Source organism: Crotalus tigris, unplaced genomic scaffold, assembly GCF_016545835.1.
Source record: "Crotalus tigris isolate CLP2741 ecotype Arizona unplaced genomic scaffold, ASM1654583v1 scf7180000017550.10884619, whole genome shotgun sequence".
NCBI lineage: Eukaryota > Metazoa > Chordata > Lepidosauria > Squamata > Viperidae > Crotalus > Crotalus tigris.
In genome coordinates this window covers 5268304-5287489 of record NW_024096468.1, presented here as the reverse complement: position 1 = coordinate 5287489, position 19186 = coordinate 5268304, and the positions used below count along the sequence as shown (strand labels likewise).

General features: G+C 41.8%; 1 protein-coding gene across 5 annotated transcripts in view; it reads left to right on the top strand.

The window, feature by feature from the left end:
• The window catches only part of NF1 (neurofibromin 1), a 211016-nt gene that overhangs the window by 31890 nt on the left and 159940 nt on the right, over positions 1 to 19186 (top strand). For all 5 annotated transcript variants that reach the window (XM_039341252.1, XM_039341260.1, XM_039341268.1 and 2 more), the window contains exons 8-17: positions 478 to 635; positions 2176 to 2349; positions 4955 to 5077; positions 6011 to 6085; positions 7062 to 7193; positions 8302 to 8436; positions 10194 to 10307; positions 12257 to 12336; positions 15110 to 15233; positions 17306 to 17461. In XM_039341252.1, the coding sequence (XP_039197186.1) occupies positions 478 to 635; positions 2176 to 2349; positions 4955 to 5077; positions 6011 to 6085; positions 7062 to 7193; positions 8302 to 8436; positions 10194 to 10307; positions 12257 to 12336; positions 15110 to 15233; positions 17306 to 17461 (1271 nt within the window). The remainder of the gene's footprint in view (positions 1 to 477; positions 636 to 2175; positions 2350 to 4954; positions 5078 to 6010; positions 6086 to 7061; positions 7194 to 8301; positions 8437 to 10193; positions 10308 to 12256; positions 12337 to 15109; positions 15234 to 17305; positions 17462 to 19186) is intronic.

The window sequence follows — 19186 nt, the reverse complement described above, 5'->3', positions numbered from 1 at the left end:
CTTTCTTTCTTTCTTTCTTTCTTTCTTTCTTTCTTTCTTTCTTTCTTTCTTTCTTTCTTTCTTTCTTCTTTCTTTCCTTCTTTCTTTCTTTCTTTTTTTCTTTCTTTCTTTCCTTTTTCCTTCCTTCCTTCCTTCCTTCCTTCCTTCCTTCCTTCCTTCCTTCCTTCCTTCCTTCCTTCCTTCCTTCCTTCCCTTCCCTTCCCTTCCCTTCCCTTTCCTTTCCTTTCCTTTCCTTTTCTTTTTCTTGCTAGCCTGCCTGCTTGCCTTCCTTTCCTTTCTCTCTCTCTCTCTCTCTCTCTCTCTCTCTCTCTCTCTCTCTCTCTCTCTCTCTCTCTCTCTCTCTCTCTCTCTCTCGTTTAGGACTCATATACTCTTAATTATTGATACTGTGTTAAACATGGGAGGGACTTTAGCATTTATCCTTCTTCTGTAAGTGGAACTCAGCATGTTTTGTGTCATCTCATTTCTTCGGTTCAGATTGTGCAGAGAAGCTGTTTGATTTGGTAGATGGATTTGCTGAAAGCACGAAACGCAAAGCAGCTGTTTGGCCCTTGCAAATTATCCTCCTCGTCCTTTCTCCAGAAATCATCCAAGACATTGCGAAGGATTTAGTAGAGGAAAACAAAATGAACAAGGTAAAGAAAGCTGAAATATCTTCTAACGAGAGTTATTTATATGGAGAGTTATTTATTTTAAAACAAATACAAAAGCAAGAAATGTAAGTACAGTCCTGTTGGAGCAAGCTACTGTAATCTTCTGTATTGGTCTGTTTCAAGAGGTCCTTTTGGGAAGCTTGTCCATTTGATGAAGAGGGCAATCTCCCACTCTTCTCCAGCAGCTGCTACGTAAAGTATGCTGCCTGCATGGTTATGGTGGTATGATGATTGGTAAAAACTATTGACCATTTGAAAAATGGGTACTATAGTATAAACTTAAACTAAGCTAAGTGAGACCTACCTGTACTATATGTTGGTGAGGAATCCATCTCTTTAACATGCTTCTTCTTCTTGTGCCATATCCGTTATCGGAGGTTGGCAATTATGTTGATGATCCTGTTTTTATCAGCAGCCGCACGAAAAAGTGCTGCTGAGTTTTATCCAAACCAGTCCCTTAGAGTTTTGAAGCCATGATCTTCTTCTTCTGCCTGGATCTCGTTTGCCTTCAATCTTTCCCTGGAGGATTAAATGGAATATGCCGTATTTTTCTGGGTGTCGCATCACATGTCCGAAATATTCTAATTTTTGTTTTTTAATTGTTTTGATGATTTCCCTTGGCTTTCCCAGGTGGCTTATCCCCTCCTCATTTCTGATCTTGTCAACCCAGCTTATACATAACAGCCGCCTGTAAATCCACATTTCAAATGGTTCTAGTCTCTTCAGGTGGCCTTCTGTCAGAGACCAACTCTTACTCCATAGAGCAGGATAGAAAAAATATAGCATCTGACAAACCTGATTTTCAATCTTAGGCTTATGTCGTGACTGCAGAAGACCTTTTTTCGTTTTGAAGAGTGCTGTTCGAGCTTTCTCTATCCTTGTCTTTACTTCATTGGTCATGTCCCAGCATTCATGTAGATTAGAACCGAGGTGCGTGATCCTTTCAACTTTAACATGCTAGGTTTTTTATGCACAGAATTATTTTCTATTAAAGGATTTCCAGCCCACTTTCTTTCAGAAATCTAAGTGATATGATTAGATATGATTAGATTTAACCCTCTGCCCCCAAATTTTGTTTTTTCTCCTGGAGTATAACAGTGCAAAAGTGGTTTTGCGCTCCAAAAGTTGTTTGGACTCAGAATATGTTAGAATCTTAACCTTAACAAAAACATCTTTTGCATCAGTAATGTAAGAGATGATGAGGCCGAGCCTGAGGGAGGGGTCAAATGCGTCATCAGTCTTGAGTCCCTTGGCACCCACAAGAGATCTGAGTTCAGCCCATCTTAAATGCCATTGACTTTTAGCTACTGCCAATTTGCTTTGACTGTTAGTAGTTCAGATTCTTGTAGCGACCTTAAGCTTGCAATAAACCTTTATATTCATTTGAACTGCCTGGACTCCTGATTTCCCATGCTTGACAAATAAATGGTGATCTTCAAGCAGAACAATGTCTGTTAAATGAAATTTGAACTTACATACAATTTTAACTTATTTTCTCGTTCATATGTTTTGGACACTACAGAAACAATTCTTGGACAACCTCAGGAAGGCGCTGGCGGGCCACAGCGGAAGTAGGCAGCTAACTGAAAGTGCAGCCATCGCTTGTGTAAAATTGTGCAAAGCATCAACATACATCAGCTGGGAAGACAATTCAGTGATTTTTCTTCTAGTGCAGTCCATGGTAGTAGATCTCAAGGTAAAAAATAAAAGGAACTCGAGAATTATACACTGCTTTGTATGTGTGAGATTTTGAATTCTGAACCTTTAATTATTCTTTATGGGCAGCCTGTCAGATCCTGGCTTGACATTGTGTTTAAGTTGATTAATGGTAGTTAACAGCCATTGCTTCACCTCATGAGAGTCCTGCCTTTTTTATTGAAAAAATTCCTCACTCATAGCAATAGCACTTAGACTTATATACCGCTTCACAGTGCTTGACAGCCCTCTCTAAGCGGTTTACAGAGTTAGCGTAAACCCAACAAACTGGATCCTCATTTTACCAACTTCAGAAGGATGGAAGGCTGAGGAAACCTCAAGCTGTTGAGAATCAAACCACCAAACTGCAGGCAGCCAGCAGTCAGCAAGAAGTAGCCTGCAGTACTGCATTCTAACCACTGCACCACCATGGCTCTTAATCAGTTGGTTCAAGAAAAGACTGGATGGGAAAGTAAATCTCAGAGTTTTAGAACCATTGTGTGGATTGTCCTATGGTTCCCTATCTTTCCACCTGGGATGACATGCTGGGCTTGTGTCTGTCCATGAGATAAATATATCATGGAAGCAGCAAATAAAGCTAGGCAAAATCACATCAGATACCTGTACAATTAGCACAGGCCCTCCCCAGGGCTGTGTGCTCTCTCCACTTCTCTCTCTATCATTGGTAGTGATTTCTCCACTTCTCTCTCTGTACCAATGACTGCATCTCAAAAGATCCCTCTGAAAAGGACTGAAGTTTGCAGATGATACAACAGTGTGATTGGCCTCATTCAAGACAACAACGAATCGGCATACAGACGGGAGGTTGAACAACTAGCCTTGTGGTGTGGCCAGAGCAATCTTGAACTGAACACACTCAAAATTGTAGAAATGACAGTGGACTTTAGGAGAAACCCTACTATTCTACAACTTCTTACAATACTAGACAACACAGTATCAACAGTAGAGACCTTCAAGTTTCTAGGTCAGTGGTGGCGAACCTATGGCACACGTGCCAGAGGTGGCACTCGGAGCCCTCTCTGTGGGCACACGTGCCGTTGCCCCAGCCTCGCCTCCTCTCACGACCCCCTCCTCACCAGCCCTTGGAGGAGAATCACCCCCAAACGTGGTCCACGCGTAGCAGCACAGCCAAGGACATGGCAGCCAGGCAGCGTAGACAAGTCTGCCCTCACGTCCCATCCTGTACAGATGATTGTGCGGCGCGCGGGCAGAGGGTGTGGCTGCCATGGTGCTGCTGGGCTGCCTAGACGATCTGCGGTGGGCCCTGGAGGCGGTGAGTGGCCCTGCGGGCAGGTGGGGTGGGGGATGGGGTAGGGCCGGGGCAGGGGCGGGGCCAGTTTTTGGGCACTCGGTCTCTAAAAGGTTCACCATCACTGTTCTAGGTTCTATAATATCTCAAGATTTAAAATGGACATCTAACATCAAAAATGTCATCAAAAAAGTACAACAAAGAATGTTCTTCCTGCACCAATTCAGAAAGCTCAGACTGCCCAGGAAGTTGCTGATACAGTTCTACAAAGGAATTATTGAGACTGTCATTTGCACCTCTATAACTGTCTGGTTTAGAACTTCAACCAAACAAGGCAGACATAGATTTCAACGGATAGTTAGGACTGCAGAAAAAACAATTGCTACCAGCCTGCCTTCCATTGAGGACCTGTATGCTGTACGAGACAGAAAGAAGGCTGTGAAAATATCTACAGACCCTTCACATCCTGGACTTAAACTATTCCAACTTCTTCCTTCAAGACGATGCTATAGAGCATTGCATACCAAAACTAGATACAAGGACAGCTTTTTCCCTATGCTGTCACTCTGCTTAACAACTAATTCCAACAACACTGTCAAAATACTTAGTAAAGCTGCATTACTATGATACTTCTCATCTTTCCTATTATCTCCTTATCTTCTTATGACTATAACTTTGCTGCTTGTATCTTACAATTTATATTGTTTGGTTTTTTTTGTACCCTAGTATGATTTGTGTTGTTTGCTTAGCTAGTACTCTGTGACTACCACTAAGTGTTGCATCTTATGATTTATGATGAAGTGTTGTATTTCACGATTTATGATGAATGTATTTTCATGTTATATATGATCACGATTATCACTATTACTTGTATGTACACTGGGAGCTTACGCACCGGAAACAAATTCCTTGTGTGTCCAACCACATTTGGCCAATAAAGAATTCTATGTCTATGGAGATTCTCAGTCATCCAGGTCCTGGTTGTCCCAAAGTGCTTTTTCAAAAGGCAGCTGGACTTTGTTGTTCCTTGAAGATGTTTCCCTTCTGATCCAAGAAGCTTCAGAACTGGAAAAAAAAACTTCTTGGATGAGAAGCGAAACATCTTCAAGAAAAAACAAAGTCCAATTGATTTTTGAAAAAAGCACCTTTGGGACATCCATGAGATAAATGGATAGCTGGCTTAAACCAGCATGGTGACTGTATTATTATTTTTCCTACCTTTGCCTACAAGGGATTTATCAGAATCTTTGCTCATCCAACTTCTGTTGGTTCCCCATCTCTTTCAACATTGCCTAGTGGTGATTGTAATAACCGTGACCTGTTTGTTGTCTTCAAGAACCTGCTCTTCAACCCTAGCAAGCCTTTCTCCAGAGGCAACCAGAATGCAGACATAGACCTCATGATCGACTGCTTAGTGTCCTGCTTCCGAATCAACCCCCACAATAACCAACACTTCAAGGTAAGGATGTGGCTCCTTGAGTCCCTGCTCCTTAGCTAAAGATGGTCCTGAGCATGGGATTGGACCAGACATGTCAAACACAAGGCGCGGGGGCTGGATGCGGTCCACGAAGTGGTTTCATGTGGCCCACAAAGCCATCCTGGAAACAGTGAGGAAACGGCTCCCTCTGCCTTGGCCCTGGCCCTGGCTGGCCGGGAGCCAATGTACAATTTTGTGGTGACCATCTATGCTGAAATGCATTCAGTCTTAGCTCCACAAGGCTGTCTGGAAACCAGCCCCTGCCGCATTGGCCCCATCCTCTGGGTGCATGCTGGGGAAGCGTCACCCTTTGTGAGGAATGAAGAAATGCACCGTCGTCTGGAAGTGGCCAGCAAATGGCCTTGGCCTACTTCACATATCCAGCTTGATGGGCTGTGCCCTGGTCCCACCCCTTTCTGCGAGAGACCCTCAGATCTGTCCCACTCCTGCCCAGGCCTCCACAGGCACCCTTGACGCTAATGATGTAGAGCTGGCCACGCCCACCCAGTAGGCCACACCCACTCCATCCACGCCCACCCAGTAGGCTGTACCCACCCTGGCCACACCCCCCCCCCAGGGCAACCGCAATGCTGAGTGGCCTTCAGTGAAATTGAGTTTGACACCCCTGGATTGGACAAATGAGTCAAATATCCAGGATTCATGAAGAATCAAGAACTCTGTCGCTCACCATTTGTTCTGAAAAGTTTCAAGAAATCTGTTGATGAAATCTCTGCCTTTAGGTGGGTCTGCCTTGTAGGTGGCTCTGTGTTCATGCCTCACGGTGGTGCCCTCCTTGTCCTGCTATTGCTCATTTGCTTGCTGTGGAGATGTTGCTGGTGGGTTTGTACTTTTGATTTCCAGGTTTGTTTCTGAAGGAAAGTTAACCCCCCCCCCTCCGCCTCTTGTCTTTTCTAGACTTGCCTGGCACAGAATTCCCCATCCACGTTTCATTATGTGCTGGTAAATTCACTCCACCGCATAATTACAAATGTAAGTTTTGAAGTCATTATAAATTCTAAGTAATTTCCCAAGTTAGTGGCAATCTAACGAGAAAGAAAGATGAGAGTGAGGAAGATGGCAGCTATACATAAAGTTTGTCTGGGCCAGCATGATGGTCTTTAAAGACTTTAATATGCCACAAGTAGAATAATTTATCCATTCAGACCCTTCTCTCTAAAGTTATTCTTATCAGCTGCATCTTTTTTTGTTAGAGGAGCAAGAGGTTGACTGGTAAACTGTATCATAGGGCAGAGAAAGAGACAGGACATCACCTATGATATCTGCATTTAGCATATGGCAATGTTGCATTAACCAGGATATGATGTCTGTATTTAGCATATGGCAATGTTACATTAACCAGGAGATTACAATGTTAGTACAAAATAGTTGTTTGGCTGCTGACAATTACTAGTCCATTCAGTTCACACTCAAGCCCTATCCAGGGTGTACCACAGGGGGTGGACTATTGCCACATTCAGAAAGGTTCAATGGCATTTTGCAGCGTGAGCCAGGCTTCTCCCTTTACCGATGCCGCCTCATGCTCAGGCATCGCATTGAGGAAGGTCTGGCACTGTCAGAATTCATGCTACTATATGAAATGCCATTATCTTCCCACTGAAGTGGTACCTATTTATATACTTGCAATGTAGCATGCTTTCAAACGGCTAGGTGGGCAGAAGCTGAGGCAAGTGACGGAAGCTCACTGCCATACGGAGCTAGGAGTTGAACTGCTGAAGCAAAAACCATCTCCAGTGTCCTTAAGCCACTGAGCCACCGTGCCTCATGATATCTGTGATGCAAGATGATGTCACCAAAACCACTGTGACTTGCTTTAGGAAAACTGCTGGAAGCAGTGGCACAGTCAGACATTGGCTACCTCCTTGTGAATTCCTTGCTAGACTATGTGCCCTGTGGAATCCTCCTGTTGTCTAATCTCCGCTGATATTTTGTTTTCTTCCTCATCTAGTCTGCATTAGATTGGTGGCCCAAGATTGATGCTGTCTATTGTCATTCCGTGGAACTCCGCAGCATGTTCAATGAAACTCTCCATAAAGCTTTACAGGGCTCTGGTGTGCATACCCCAATCCGTATGACCCCGGTGAGGCTTTTTGTTATTTAGTTGATACAGAATCTTGAGAAATGCACTTGGTTGTTGTTGTTTTTATTTGATGTTCTAATGTGGCATCCAGCGGTACCCATTTGGTGGCCATTAAAAACAAGCTTCTCTCCCCCCCCCCAGTGATCTTTCCAATTTAAAACCCAAGATGAAAGAACTTAGCATGTGGTGGTGGTTGTGTTCTCAGATCATAGGCAACAGAAGCCAATATCCCAGGGCTATGAGGCTGGCATAAATATTTGTTAGGCAATTTGGTAACCTATAAGGCAGGTTTTTTCTAACCATGGGAATTTCCAGAAGTGGACTTCAACTCCCAGAATTCCACAGCCAGCATGATCATTGAGGAGAAATCTGGAAGTTGACATCCAGATTTCTGGACATTCTCAAGGTTGGAAAACGCTGATTTAATCTTAGAAACAGTCTTAGCAAACAAAAACAACAGAGCCGCCGAACTCAGTTTCTAGACCCTAGTGCAGGGGTAGGCCGCCTTGGTTCTTTTATGACTCGTGGACTTCAACTCCCAGAATTCCTGAGCCGGCCATGCTGAGGGGAAAGGCAGAGTTTCTAAGCTGAGCCATGCTGGCTCAGGAATTTTGGGAATTGAAGTTCACGAGTCATAAAAGAGCCAAGGTTGCCTATCCCTCCACTAGTGGGTCTTCCTTTCTTAATATTTTTGAAATATTTTAATTCCTGCATGGGGCAGGTTGATATGCTAATCTCGATGGCCCTTTCCATTTGTGATTCTGTGCTAGTTTCCTCCTTGTTTCTCATACAATAATTTTTCACGCTATGTAGCTTTGTTAGTATAGCTGCAGCCTGACTTGTTGCTTTCAGTCTGTTCAGGTGACCTCAGAATCCTTCTCTTGAGTAATGAAATGGATGAGTTAAAGAGATATTGCATCATAATGGAAGACTCCACGGACGTTCCAGTTCAAGACTAATGAAAAAGAGACTGATTAAAAAAAAATCAGCTGTACAATTCATATTTCAGCAATAGATGTGTTAGAACTAACAAATGGTATCCTGCTGTTTGAAACAAGTTCCATGTTTGGAATATTTATTTCTTTGTTAATGGTTTTATTTTTCTTAGAGTCTTACATTTAAAGAGAAAATGACAAGCCTGAAGTTTAAAGAAAAACCTACAGATGTTGAAACCAGAAGTTATAAAGTTTTGTTGTTATCTATTGTAAAACTGATCCACGCTGACCCAAAACTCTTACTCTATGTAAGTGAAAATCTGGTTGTTGTTTTTTTAAAAAAAGATTATGAATATACATTTCTATAAACATAATGTAACATGCAGAAATTAAAGCAGCTGAAGGACTTTTAAAAATTGATAACTATTTTAGATTGATATTTGTTGCTACCTGATCTGGCAAGTATGCAAAATCCAGAAAGTGCTGAATAAAAATAGTCTTGACCCTTGGAACATTTTTTTTAAAAAAAACCCACAGTAATAATTGGAAAAAAAGATACAAATTAATGAAAAAGTTTAAATTTCTTTGAACACCACCTAGAGAAGCTATGTATGTTGCTTAGTGAAAATTGTAATGGGCTGTGAGAATCATTTTGAGGGACAGAAATTGAAGGGAAGGCACTGACATTAGGCAGTGGATATGATGGTGGGATATGCTATGCTGCTGAGGAGCTGCTGAAGAGAAGCAGGAAAGAGAGGAAGAGAAGGGAAGATGCTGGACTGGGTGGGAGACAAGTAGGCTGGGTACAAGCTTTGCAGCATAAGGGGTGGGGAAAGGTAACATTCACCAACCTAGCCCTAGCCCTAGTTGGACCATAAGAAAGGCTGAGCGACAAAGAATTGAGGCCTTTGAACTATGGTGCTGGAGAAGACCCTTGGATTGCAAGGCGTTCAAACCGGTCAGTCCTAGAGGAGATCAACCCTGACTGCTCTTTAGAAGGCCAGATCCTGTAGTTGAAACTCAAATACTTTGGCCATCTAATGAGAAGGAAGGACTCACCGGAGAAAAGCCTAATGCTGGGAAAGATTGAGGGCAATAGAAGAAGGGGACAACAGAGAATGAGGTGGCTGGATGGAGTCACTGAAGCAGTAGGCGTGAGCTTAAACGGACTCCAGAAGATGGTAGAGGACAGGAAGGCCTGGAGGAACGTTGTCCATGGGGTCACGATGGGTCGGACACGACTTCACAATTAACAACAACAGCCCTCCCCTCCTCATAAAATCGCTCCAGGATCTCTCCAGATTTTGTTTCAGCTGAAACCTAGAACCACCCAAAAGTTCTTGGTATTTAGCCTCTGCAGCTAATATGAAATCAATCAATCCATGTTATACTGCCACCCATCTCATGGAAAGTGACACTGGGAAAAGGATCTGGGAGAGGACCGTTTGTTTTAGAACTGGACAAAACGTCCTTTTGTTTTGTCTACAGTTGCAGGAAGAGGTTGTTGTAGCTGGAAATGGTACAATCATCTATTGAACCTAAGGGAGCAGTTACTTCACACAGGTTGAAGAACTTTGTTTTTCCAAATGAAACAAGCACCAACTTGTTTCCTACCCATTTGTTCCAGCTCCTTTTACAGATCTACACAAAGTTCTTAAAACAGATTCAAAAAAATTTGAAAGGAGCAAATGGGTATTCCAGACGTGGAAGTCACAAAACATACAATGCTTACCTTTTGATTTGTAACGCTTCTTTTAATTTGTGGTACGTATTGATGTAGAATCCCATCCGAGGCAAAGTACAGCAATTCCACATAGATCCTGAGACCTGTTTCTAGCCTTTAGAGTCAAGCTATCTAATTTTTTTGATTTCCAGTGGCCAAGTTTCAGCAGTAGACTATATTGAATTAAAGCCTTTAAATCACAGTATGTGAATAGATTCTTACTAATCACAAATCCCAGGCAAAACCAACCAATTTTGTGTAGCTCTTTTCACCTTCATAGAATTCAGGGGGCAGTTCTCACTGATGAACAAATGCTTCAGCATCTCTTGTCTTTTCATACAGAATCCAAAGAAACAGGGGCCTGACCCCCAAGGAAGCACGGCTGAACTCATAAACGGCCTTGTCCAGCTTGTCCCACAAGCCAGTATGCCAGAAATAGCACAAGAGGCCATGGAGGTAAGGAGACTTAATTGGTGTTTACATTCAAGCTACTGCCTGGAACAGAAGGGGATTGGGATCTTCTTATTCAGTTAACACATTTCTAAAGTGTCAGCTAGTTTGGTTTTCCAGGTGGTGTAACACATCTCTTAAAAATACAATATGAAATAAACACATCTACAAGAACAGCAACTGTGAACTCAGCAGGTAAAATTACACAAGGATGGCATTTAGTAAATTGCTCAATCTGAATAAAAATATCTTCATCTGGCATTGATACCAAAGTCCAATATCACTATGTTGCTGATATAGTATCTATTTATAATGTGTGGATTTTTAATTCAAATTTCTTAATAGCAGCAACACAACCCCTCCCCTGGCCAGTTTTTATATTACATGGAGAAATAATTTTGTTATGAATAAGACCTCATATCTTGATATTAGAAACAAACTTCTGACTATAGGGCATATTTAGATGTCTTGATTCTAAAGAACAGCTTCTCCATCTCTTTGTCTCCCAACCTTTGAATTTGGGTCTGACTCTGCACGATGATTATCTAGAAGTGCATAACTTTTCCAGGATATATGAAACTTTGGAGTGGGGTTCCAGGGATCACACGCCAGAAAGTGGCTGGGAGCCAGACAAAATGTCAGTTTTAGCCAACGTGATTATTCTCCTGTTAATGTGCTTTGTAATTTGATATAGTGATTAACATGTTAGATTAAGACTGAGCTGAGTTCAAGCCTGTTGCTGGCCAGTGAAAGTTTCACTGGGTATCTTTGGGCCAATCATATTCTCTCAGCTTAGTTCAGCCCACCAATTTGTTAATTGGAATAATATCAGGAGTACTGTATATGCAGTAAATTGAAGATAAATGCAAATATCCAAGAGCAGTAAAATCCCCTCTCTAATTTCCAGATGGATTTGTCATGGTTGTCTCAAAGGTGCTTTTTCAAGAGGCAACTGAACTTTCTTTGTTTTTCCTTGAAGACGTTTCGCTTCTCATCCAGCAAGCTTCAGAACTGAAGAAGCTTCTTGGATGAGAAGCAAAACATCTTCAAGGAGAAAGAAAAAAAGTTCAGTTGCCTCTTGAAAAAGCACCTTTGGAGCATTCCGGATGGATTATGGGAGTTGTGCTCTGTCACATCTACATCTCAACCAGACTGGGGATGGGTGATCTATAGCCATGGGAATTTTGGAAAGCACACTGTTGCAAGAGAGATTGCCTTGGGGAATGGTGTTTCTTCTTTCTCTAAAGAAGGAGACTCCTTTGTTAACTTAGCAAATTGGCAAAGGTGAAATGGAACCTACCTCTTGGTCCAGATGCTGAAGGAATCCATGGAGTTCCATAGACATAATATAGCCAGCCAAAGGATGGGGAATGGCTTATTTTTAAACACATTATCTCAAAATTTCCAAGCACATCTAAGCCAGTAAGATTTAGGAGCCATCCTTGCTGCGGCAGGCTTTCTTCTTCCAATCTGTACTGTTGCTGTTGCTACTTTTTTCAGCATTAGCTGATGGTAAATACATGCTATTGATTTGCTACAAGTCTTTCCCCTTCAACTTTCGCCCAGACTGATTGGAAGAAGGTGGCATTGCTTCTGCAGGTCATGGAGCAGCAAACCCTGTCCTTGGTTCATGGAGAGAAGAAGTTTATCTGATCCTTTCAGAAGGAATGTCTAGTTTGATTCTCCTTAGACCAGGGGTCTCCAACGTGTGGCTGAGGAATTCTGGGAGTTGAAGTCCACAACTCTTAAGGTTGCCAGCGTTGAATACCCTTGCTTTAGAGGCTCGATCTGAAGAAACATCGAGCTGTAGGATACCTATCAGGTACCCATTCATTAAATATAAAACGAGAACCGCAGTTGGCTTTGCCCTGGTCTAATCTTTTTATTCCCACAATGCAGAAATCTTCTGTCCAGGGTTATGTTCATGTAGTCTTCTTGTATGTTTATGCTTCCAGGCTTTGCTTGTGCTTCATCAATTAGACAGCATTGACTTGTGGAACCCTGATGCACCCATCGAAACGTTCTGGGAAATCAGGTCAGTTCAGACTCACCACTGACTCCCTTTCCTCGATTTTGTATCACAGCTAGAATTTTTAACCATAGAAAAACAGCAGTTGAGCCACTGATCATCCCATTCAAGTGATTAAGAGTGGTTGCATCTAAATGGTGTTTCCATAGAATAGCAGGACAATAAGGCAGTATTTTGATTCAGCAGATGAAACAAGATGGTAGGTAAAAAATTAATAGAAGAGGATATTTGTAGCTCAGGATTGGACTGTGGAGTCCTTGGTCCTCTTTGAGCTTGGTGGTTGTTGTTTTTTTGCAGACATTTCATGACTCAACTAGGTAACATCATCAGTACTTGAAGGGAGTGGGGTTTGCTGCAAACTAGCAAAGTACAAATGATAATGTTATCTAGTTGGGTAACAAGAGCACCAAACAGCCCATAGGAAAAAGGATTGTCTGCTGAAACAAAGGACTGCCTAATTTTTTTAAAAAAAAAAAACTGCTATCTGTTGCAAACTAACCCATATAAAATGTTTTTGTTGCAAAACAATCAACAAATGGGTGCTAGTTGAGCTTTGTGAAGCAACCCGTTCCATAATTTGGGGACAACTACGGAGAAGACAATTTCATCTTTTTCTCAAATGCTTCCTTTCCAAGGCCTCTCCATCAGCTCCTGGGGCCCAGGAAGATGGATCTCTAAAATAACCTGCACCCAAAGAATTTGGGGCTTTTGAATGTTGCCACCCATTTGTGCTTTCAGATAGATTGGGGACTTGGGCAGTGTTATAAGGCAGGCCTGTGTCCATTAATGCCAATCCTGCTATTATTTGGGCAGATTGGAGTTTCTGAGAATTTCTCAAAGGGATCACTAAGTAGAGTGTACAGCAACAATTGTATTATAAGGTATACATCTGCAATAGTGGACAAGTGTGATGTGTTGTTCAGGAGAGATTCAATTGTTGTCTTGGTTAGAGAAGGATAGTCATGCCGATACTTGAACAGCTGCCATTAGGCTGAGTCTAGGAACTTCCAGTTCACAAACCTGATTGTTTTTGGGAAAAGTCTCATTTGGGGATAATCACATTCTTGCTATATAGATTATCTCCCAAACATAAAACTATGAATTACATAATGTGTTAAATGAGACTGTTTTTTGAGCAGCACCCTGGAGATTCTGATAGACATCTGCCCACATCTCCCTAAAGTCAGAAAACCAAAAAAATTGCTTAGGATCCTAGAATTCTGCACGGAACAAAACCTCCATCAGAACATTTGGGATCCAGACCCAAATAAATTTATCTTTCATGGACAAAGGCGAAATTCTGCTTGTGAACCAATGCAGTGTTTTAGAACAAGTGTACAGGTAGTTCTCAACTTATGATCGTGATCAAACCCAAATTTTCTGTTGCTAAGCAAGGCAGTTGTTAAATGAATTTTGCCTCATTTTAAAGTCTTTCTTGCCACAATGTTAAGTGAATCACTGCAGTTGTTAAATTAGTAACATGGTTGCTAAGTGAATCTGGCTTCCCCATTCTGCACTTTGTCAGAAAAATGATCACATGCCACTGGGATATTGCAACCATAATAAATATATGCCAGTTGCCAAGCACCCAGATTTTGATCACATGACCATAGGGATGCTGCAACAGACATAAGTATGAAAAATGGTCATAACTCACTTTTCCACTGCCGTTGTAACTTTGAACAGTCATTAAACAAATGGTTGTAAGTCAAGGACTACCTGTAATATGTTTTTCCTCAGTCTAAAGTCATCAAACTTGTGTACCAGTTGTAGTGTTCTGTATTACACTTTTCTCCCTATGAAGTGCTCATCTTAGCTCTGGAGGGTGTGGGTTGCAATATACCCAGCTGTATTATGAGGACAGCTATGTATTGCTTTGCAGGTTACCTATTTTTGAAAAATCTTTATGTTCTAAAAATGAGAAGATGACAAAGTATGTTGCTATAGATTTAACGTCAAGCTTAGCAACTGAATTAATTTCATGTAGGTATTTATATATCACATGGAATGCTTTAATGTTAATTGGGGACTGGGTTGTGTTTCTTTTCTTTTAATCAAAATAACCTACCGGTATTTTGTAGACTTTTTTGTATTTTTTTGTATTTTATTTTTTTAACAGGTAAAATTAATTTTTAAAAGGGTTACAAATGTGGATTCGTGAGAATTCCAAACTTGTAGAAGAAAAACATGGAGTGCATCTGTTACCTTTTTTCTCTCTCCTCCTTTTTCCTTCTCTTCTCACATTCTTATGCTGCAGCCTTAAGATACTGACAAGGATATTTTTGAGATTAAAAATATGTAAAATTAGGTGCACCCAGTATTTATCTAACAGCTACTTCTGCCAATTTTTCATAAAAACAAAGAATGCAGGATGTCTTTCAGACACTCAAAGCTTGTAAGGGCTATGTTTTGTGATTTCACCTCTTCAACGTATCAGAAACAGTTCTCAACCTTGGCACATTGGTGTGAATTATGGGCGAAACTGCTTCCTTCTAGTGTTGTGTATAAACATTTATACACTTGTGAAGATGTTATTATTTTCTACTGAGAACTTTGAACCCCGACTTTGGGTTTGCAAAAAAGGATTGAGCAAATTAAGTGTTTTCCTGGGGTAGTGGGAGGGGAAGCAGACAAGACTGTGCAGAACTGGGGAAATTGTAAATTGTTGTCACGATAATTGTGTGAACAACTTCCTTAAAATGTTGCCTTGGACAGTACAGAATGCTCTGATTGATAACTGACAGATTGTGGCTATTTTCTTATTTGCATGTTCCTGAAGTTCACAAATGCTATTTTGTATATGCAAGAGACTAACGAGCAATCAGATTCTCAGCAGCACGGAAATCCTCAAATGGTTGCGAGAGATTTTGATCTGCAGGAACAAATTTCTTCTGAAAAACAAAGTAAGTGAAAGCCTAAGTCTCAAAGAGGCTTGCAGTTAGGGCTTGTTGGTGGCTTGTTCCACTTACTGGAAGCTTGGAAATTCATGGAAAGAAAATTTGACTAGCTCCAGCTATTTTTAACATTCTTGCTCAGTAAAGGAAGTGAACGTGTGCCACAACACTTTTCTTAACATTGTGAACTAGATTCTATCTCCTTGGCAAGAAAAGTAAATCTTTCCTAAAATCTTTGTTTCTTTTGTTGCTCAATATATTGCTACCCTTTATCTCTTCTAACATCTGCTTGGGGAGTTTGAATTTTGAGTAATCCTGTGTACCAAAGCACACTATTTGTCTGTTAGTGTCTATTAGTGTATGATCCTGTTGGACATTTACACATTTAATCCAGCACTTCTATAAGGCTTTCATATATAATCCTTCAGGTGTACAGGTCTTGGGTCAGTTGTCTTTGGAAATTGTCAATCATCCAGATCATGGTTGTCCTAAAGGTGTTTTTCAAAAGACAACTGGATTTTCTTGGCTTTTTCCTTGAAAAAAAAAAATGCTTCTTATCCAAAAAGTTTCTTCAGTTCAGAAGAAGAAACTGAAACATCTTAGATAAGAAACAAAATATTTTCCAGGAAAAAAAAATAAGCAAGTCCAGTTGCCTTTTGAAAAACACCTTTTGGATAGCTCTTGGTTTAGGACAGGGGTAGGCAACCTCAGCTCTTTTATGACTCATTGGACTTCAACTCCCAGAATTGGTTTAGGACAGGGGTAGGCAACCTCAGCTCTTTTATGACTCATGGACTTCAACTCCCAGCATAGCTGACTCAGGAATTCTGGGAGTTGAAGTCCATGAGTCATAAAAGAGCCGAGGTTGCCTATCCCTGGTTTAGGAATTGGCGGTCACCCATGGAGAAAGCATTTTGTTGATTGTATCAGGGACCAATTTGATTCTTGTGGGGAGGAATTTCAGCTTTGAACAGCTCAGATCCCTGTTAGGAGGAGTAAAATTCACTAGGCAACCCTAGACCAGTTACCCCTAGACCAGTGGTTCTCAACCTTTTTAATGCCGCGACCCCCCAACCGGTCGTAAGTCGAGGACTACTCAACCGGTCGTAAGTCGAGGACTACTCAACTGGTGCAGCACCGTTTGCAGAATGGGACTTTTGGCGGGCTCAGCAGGGCAGAGACAGCCTGGACAATTCCTATTGGCTTTTGAAAGCCAATAGAATTAGACTCTATTCAAGAGAGTCTATTCTATTGGCTTTCAAAAGCCAATAGAATAAAAGGGAGTAGCACAGCTAAGGCAAAGGGGGAAAAAATGGCAGACTGCGTTGTTTGGCGACCCCCGTGAAATGGTCGTTCGATCCCAAATGGAGTCCTGACCCACAGGTTGAGAACCACTGCCCTAGACTCAGCCTCCCCTGTGTAGGTAAAATAGGTGTGGTGTTCACCTAATAACTGCTGCAAAAAAGGTAATAAAATCAGGCACAGGTGATCCTGGTGATCCACTTAGGACACAACTTACGACGTAATTCTGAGTTCCAATACAGTTGTAACTCGAGGACTGCCTGTATTGCATGCAAGCAGAGAGGACTGGCAGCAGATTTGTTTCAGACGGTATAAAGTCCCCATGTATCCAGCATGACTACTATATATATATATATGTATAAATTTTTCAAGTGTTCATATTGCTTTTACTCTTATTGCAAGTATTTTCTCTCCTTTGATAAATGTAGGGCCACTGGCCATCTATGGGTGTTAAATTTCCAGTCCTCTCATTTGAGGACTCCTCTTGTGTGTGTGTGTGTGTGTGTGTGTGTGTGTGTGTGTGTGTGTGTGTGTGTGTGATATATATATATATATATATATATATATATATATATATATATATATATATATATATATATATATATATAAATTTTTCAAGTGTTCATATTGCTTTTACTCTTATTGCAAGTATTTTCTCTCCTTTGATAAATGTAGGGCCACTGGCCACCTTTCTTTCCCTCCCACGTTACTTTGGTATTTTTCATTCCTTTCAAAAAGTTGGATGGCTTTTAAATTCTTCTTCTTCTTTCTCTTTGTAGCAATCAGATAGAAGTTCCTGCCCTTTTCTCTTCTTCTATGGGGTAGGATGTGATGTCTCTGGAGGTGGAGCTAATCAAATTTCTCTTGACCACGAAGAGATGATGCGCTGTATCCCAGGAGCTCCGCTCAGGAAGGGCAAAGGGAGTTTCTGCATGGTGAGTAAAGGGAGAGTTGGCCCCGTGGAATGTTATTTAGCCTTAAGCTTTCTTTTGTGGGCTACAGCAGAGGTCCTCAACCTTTTGGGCACCAGGGACCGGTTTCGTGGAAACAGGTTTTTTCCGTGGACCGGAGGAGGCGTGGTTTTGTGTGCTGTCTGCATCCCACGGATGGGGCTTTGCTTGTTTGTGAGGACCGGTTGCTGGCACGCTGTGGCCCGGTACCGGTCCACGGACCGGGGGTTGGGGACCTCTGGGCTACAGGCAGTCCTTGAAGTACGATCACAATTGAGCCCAAAACTCATGCCGCTATGTGAGATAGGTGTTAAGTGAGTTTTGCCCCATTTTACCACCTTTCTTGCCACCGTTTTAAGTGAATCACTGCAGTGGTTAGTGATGAAAAATGTCACCTTGAAACATGTGCCCGACTAGAAAACTCTGGGCTGATCTCATACACCCTGTGATTTTCAGGAGTGTGGTTAGACTACGAAAGTCTTCCTGTTCGTTGTGGAATTTATTTTTCTCTGTGTAGCTTTTTTGAGTGAACCCAGTCTTGGCAGCTTGTTTGATAAATTATACAGGTAGTCCTTGACTTACAACCATAAGGGAGCCCACAATTTCTGTTGCTAAGCAAAACAGTTAAGTGAGTTTTGCCCCATTGACTGCTTGTCAAATGACCTTTTTTGCCACTGTTGTTAAGTGAATCACTGCAGTTGTAGAGTTAGTGACACGATTGTTAAGCGAATCTGGTTTCCCCATTGACGTTGCTTGTCAGAAGGTTGCAAAAGGGAATCATGTGACTCCAGGCAGGACACGGCAACCGTCATAAATATGAGTCCGTTGCCAAGCGTGTGAATTTTGATCAAGTGATCATGGTGATGCTGCAATGGTCATAAGTGTGAAAAAAGGTCATAAGTCACTTTTTTCAGTGCCGCTGTAACTTTGAACAGTCAGTAAGTGAACTGTTGTAATTTGAGGACTACCTGTAGTTACACATTCATACTACCCGTAAACAGATACTCTCAGTATTTGTGGGTTCCAGCTCTCTGGCTAAACTCTTGACATTGACCTAGTTTTTTTTATATTGGTTCCCCACGGCATTGTGGGTGTCCCATGCTGGAAGGATTTTTATATATCTAACGCAGTGGTTCTCAACCTTTCTAATGCCGTGACCCCATAATACAGTTCCCCATGTTGTGGTGACCCCCAACCACTTATACATCATTGGGTGCCAGGGGCATGGCCAAAGAAAAGGGGAAAAAATGGCAGACAGCCTTGTTTGGTGACCCCCGTGAAATGGTCGTTCGACCCCAAATGGGGTCCCAACCCACAGGTTGAGAACCACTGATCTAACGTCTTATAATTACGTACAGGATATGTTCAGATTTCAAAATAATAAGTTGGTTCCAGTTTTCTACAGTTGGCAAGTAGGTAGTTTCATTAATTTTCTGCCTCTTCCTTCGTGGGAAGCAATCATGAATTATGGCAGCTTTTCTCAACTTGATATCCCCTAGGTCAGGGGTAGGCAACCTTGGCTCTTTTATGACTCGTGGACTTCAACTCCCAGAATTCCTGAGCCAGCCATGCTGAGGAGAAAGGGAGAGGTTTCCATGCTGAGCCATGCTGGCTCAGGAATTCTGGGAGTTGAAGTCCTCGAGGCATAAAAGAGCCAAGGTTGCCTACCCCTGGTCTAGTGGTTTCTGAATTTGTGATAAAAACCTATTT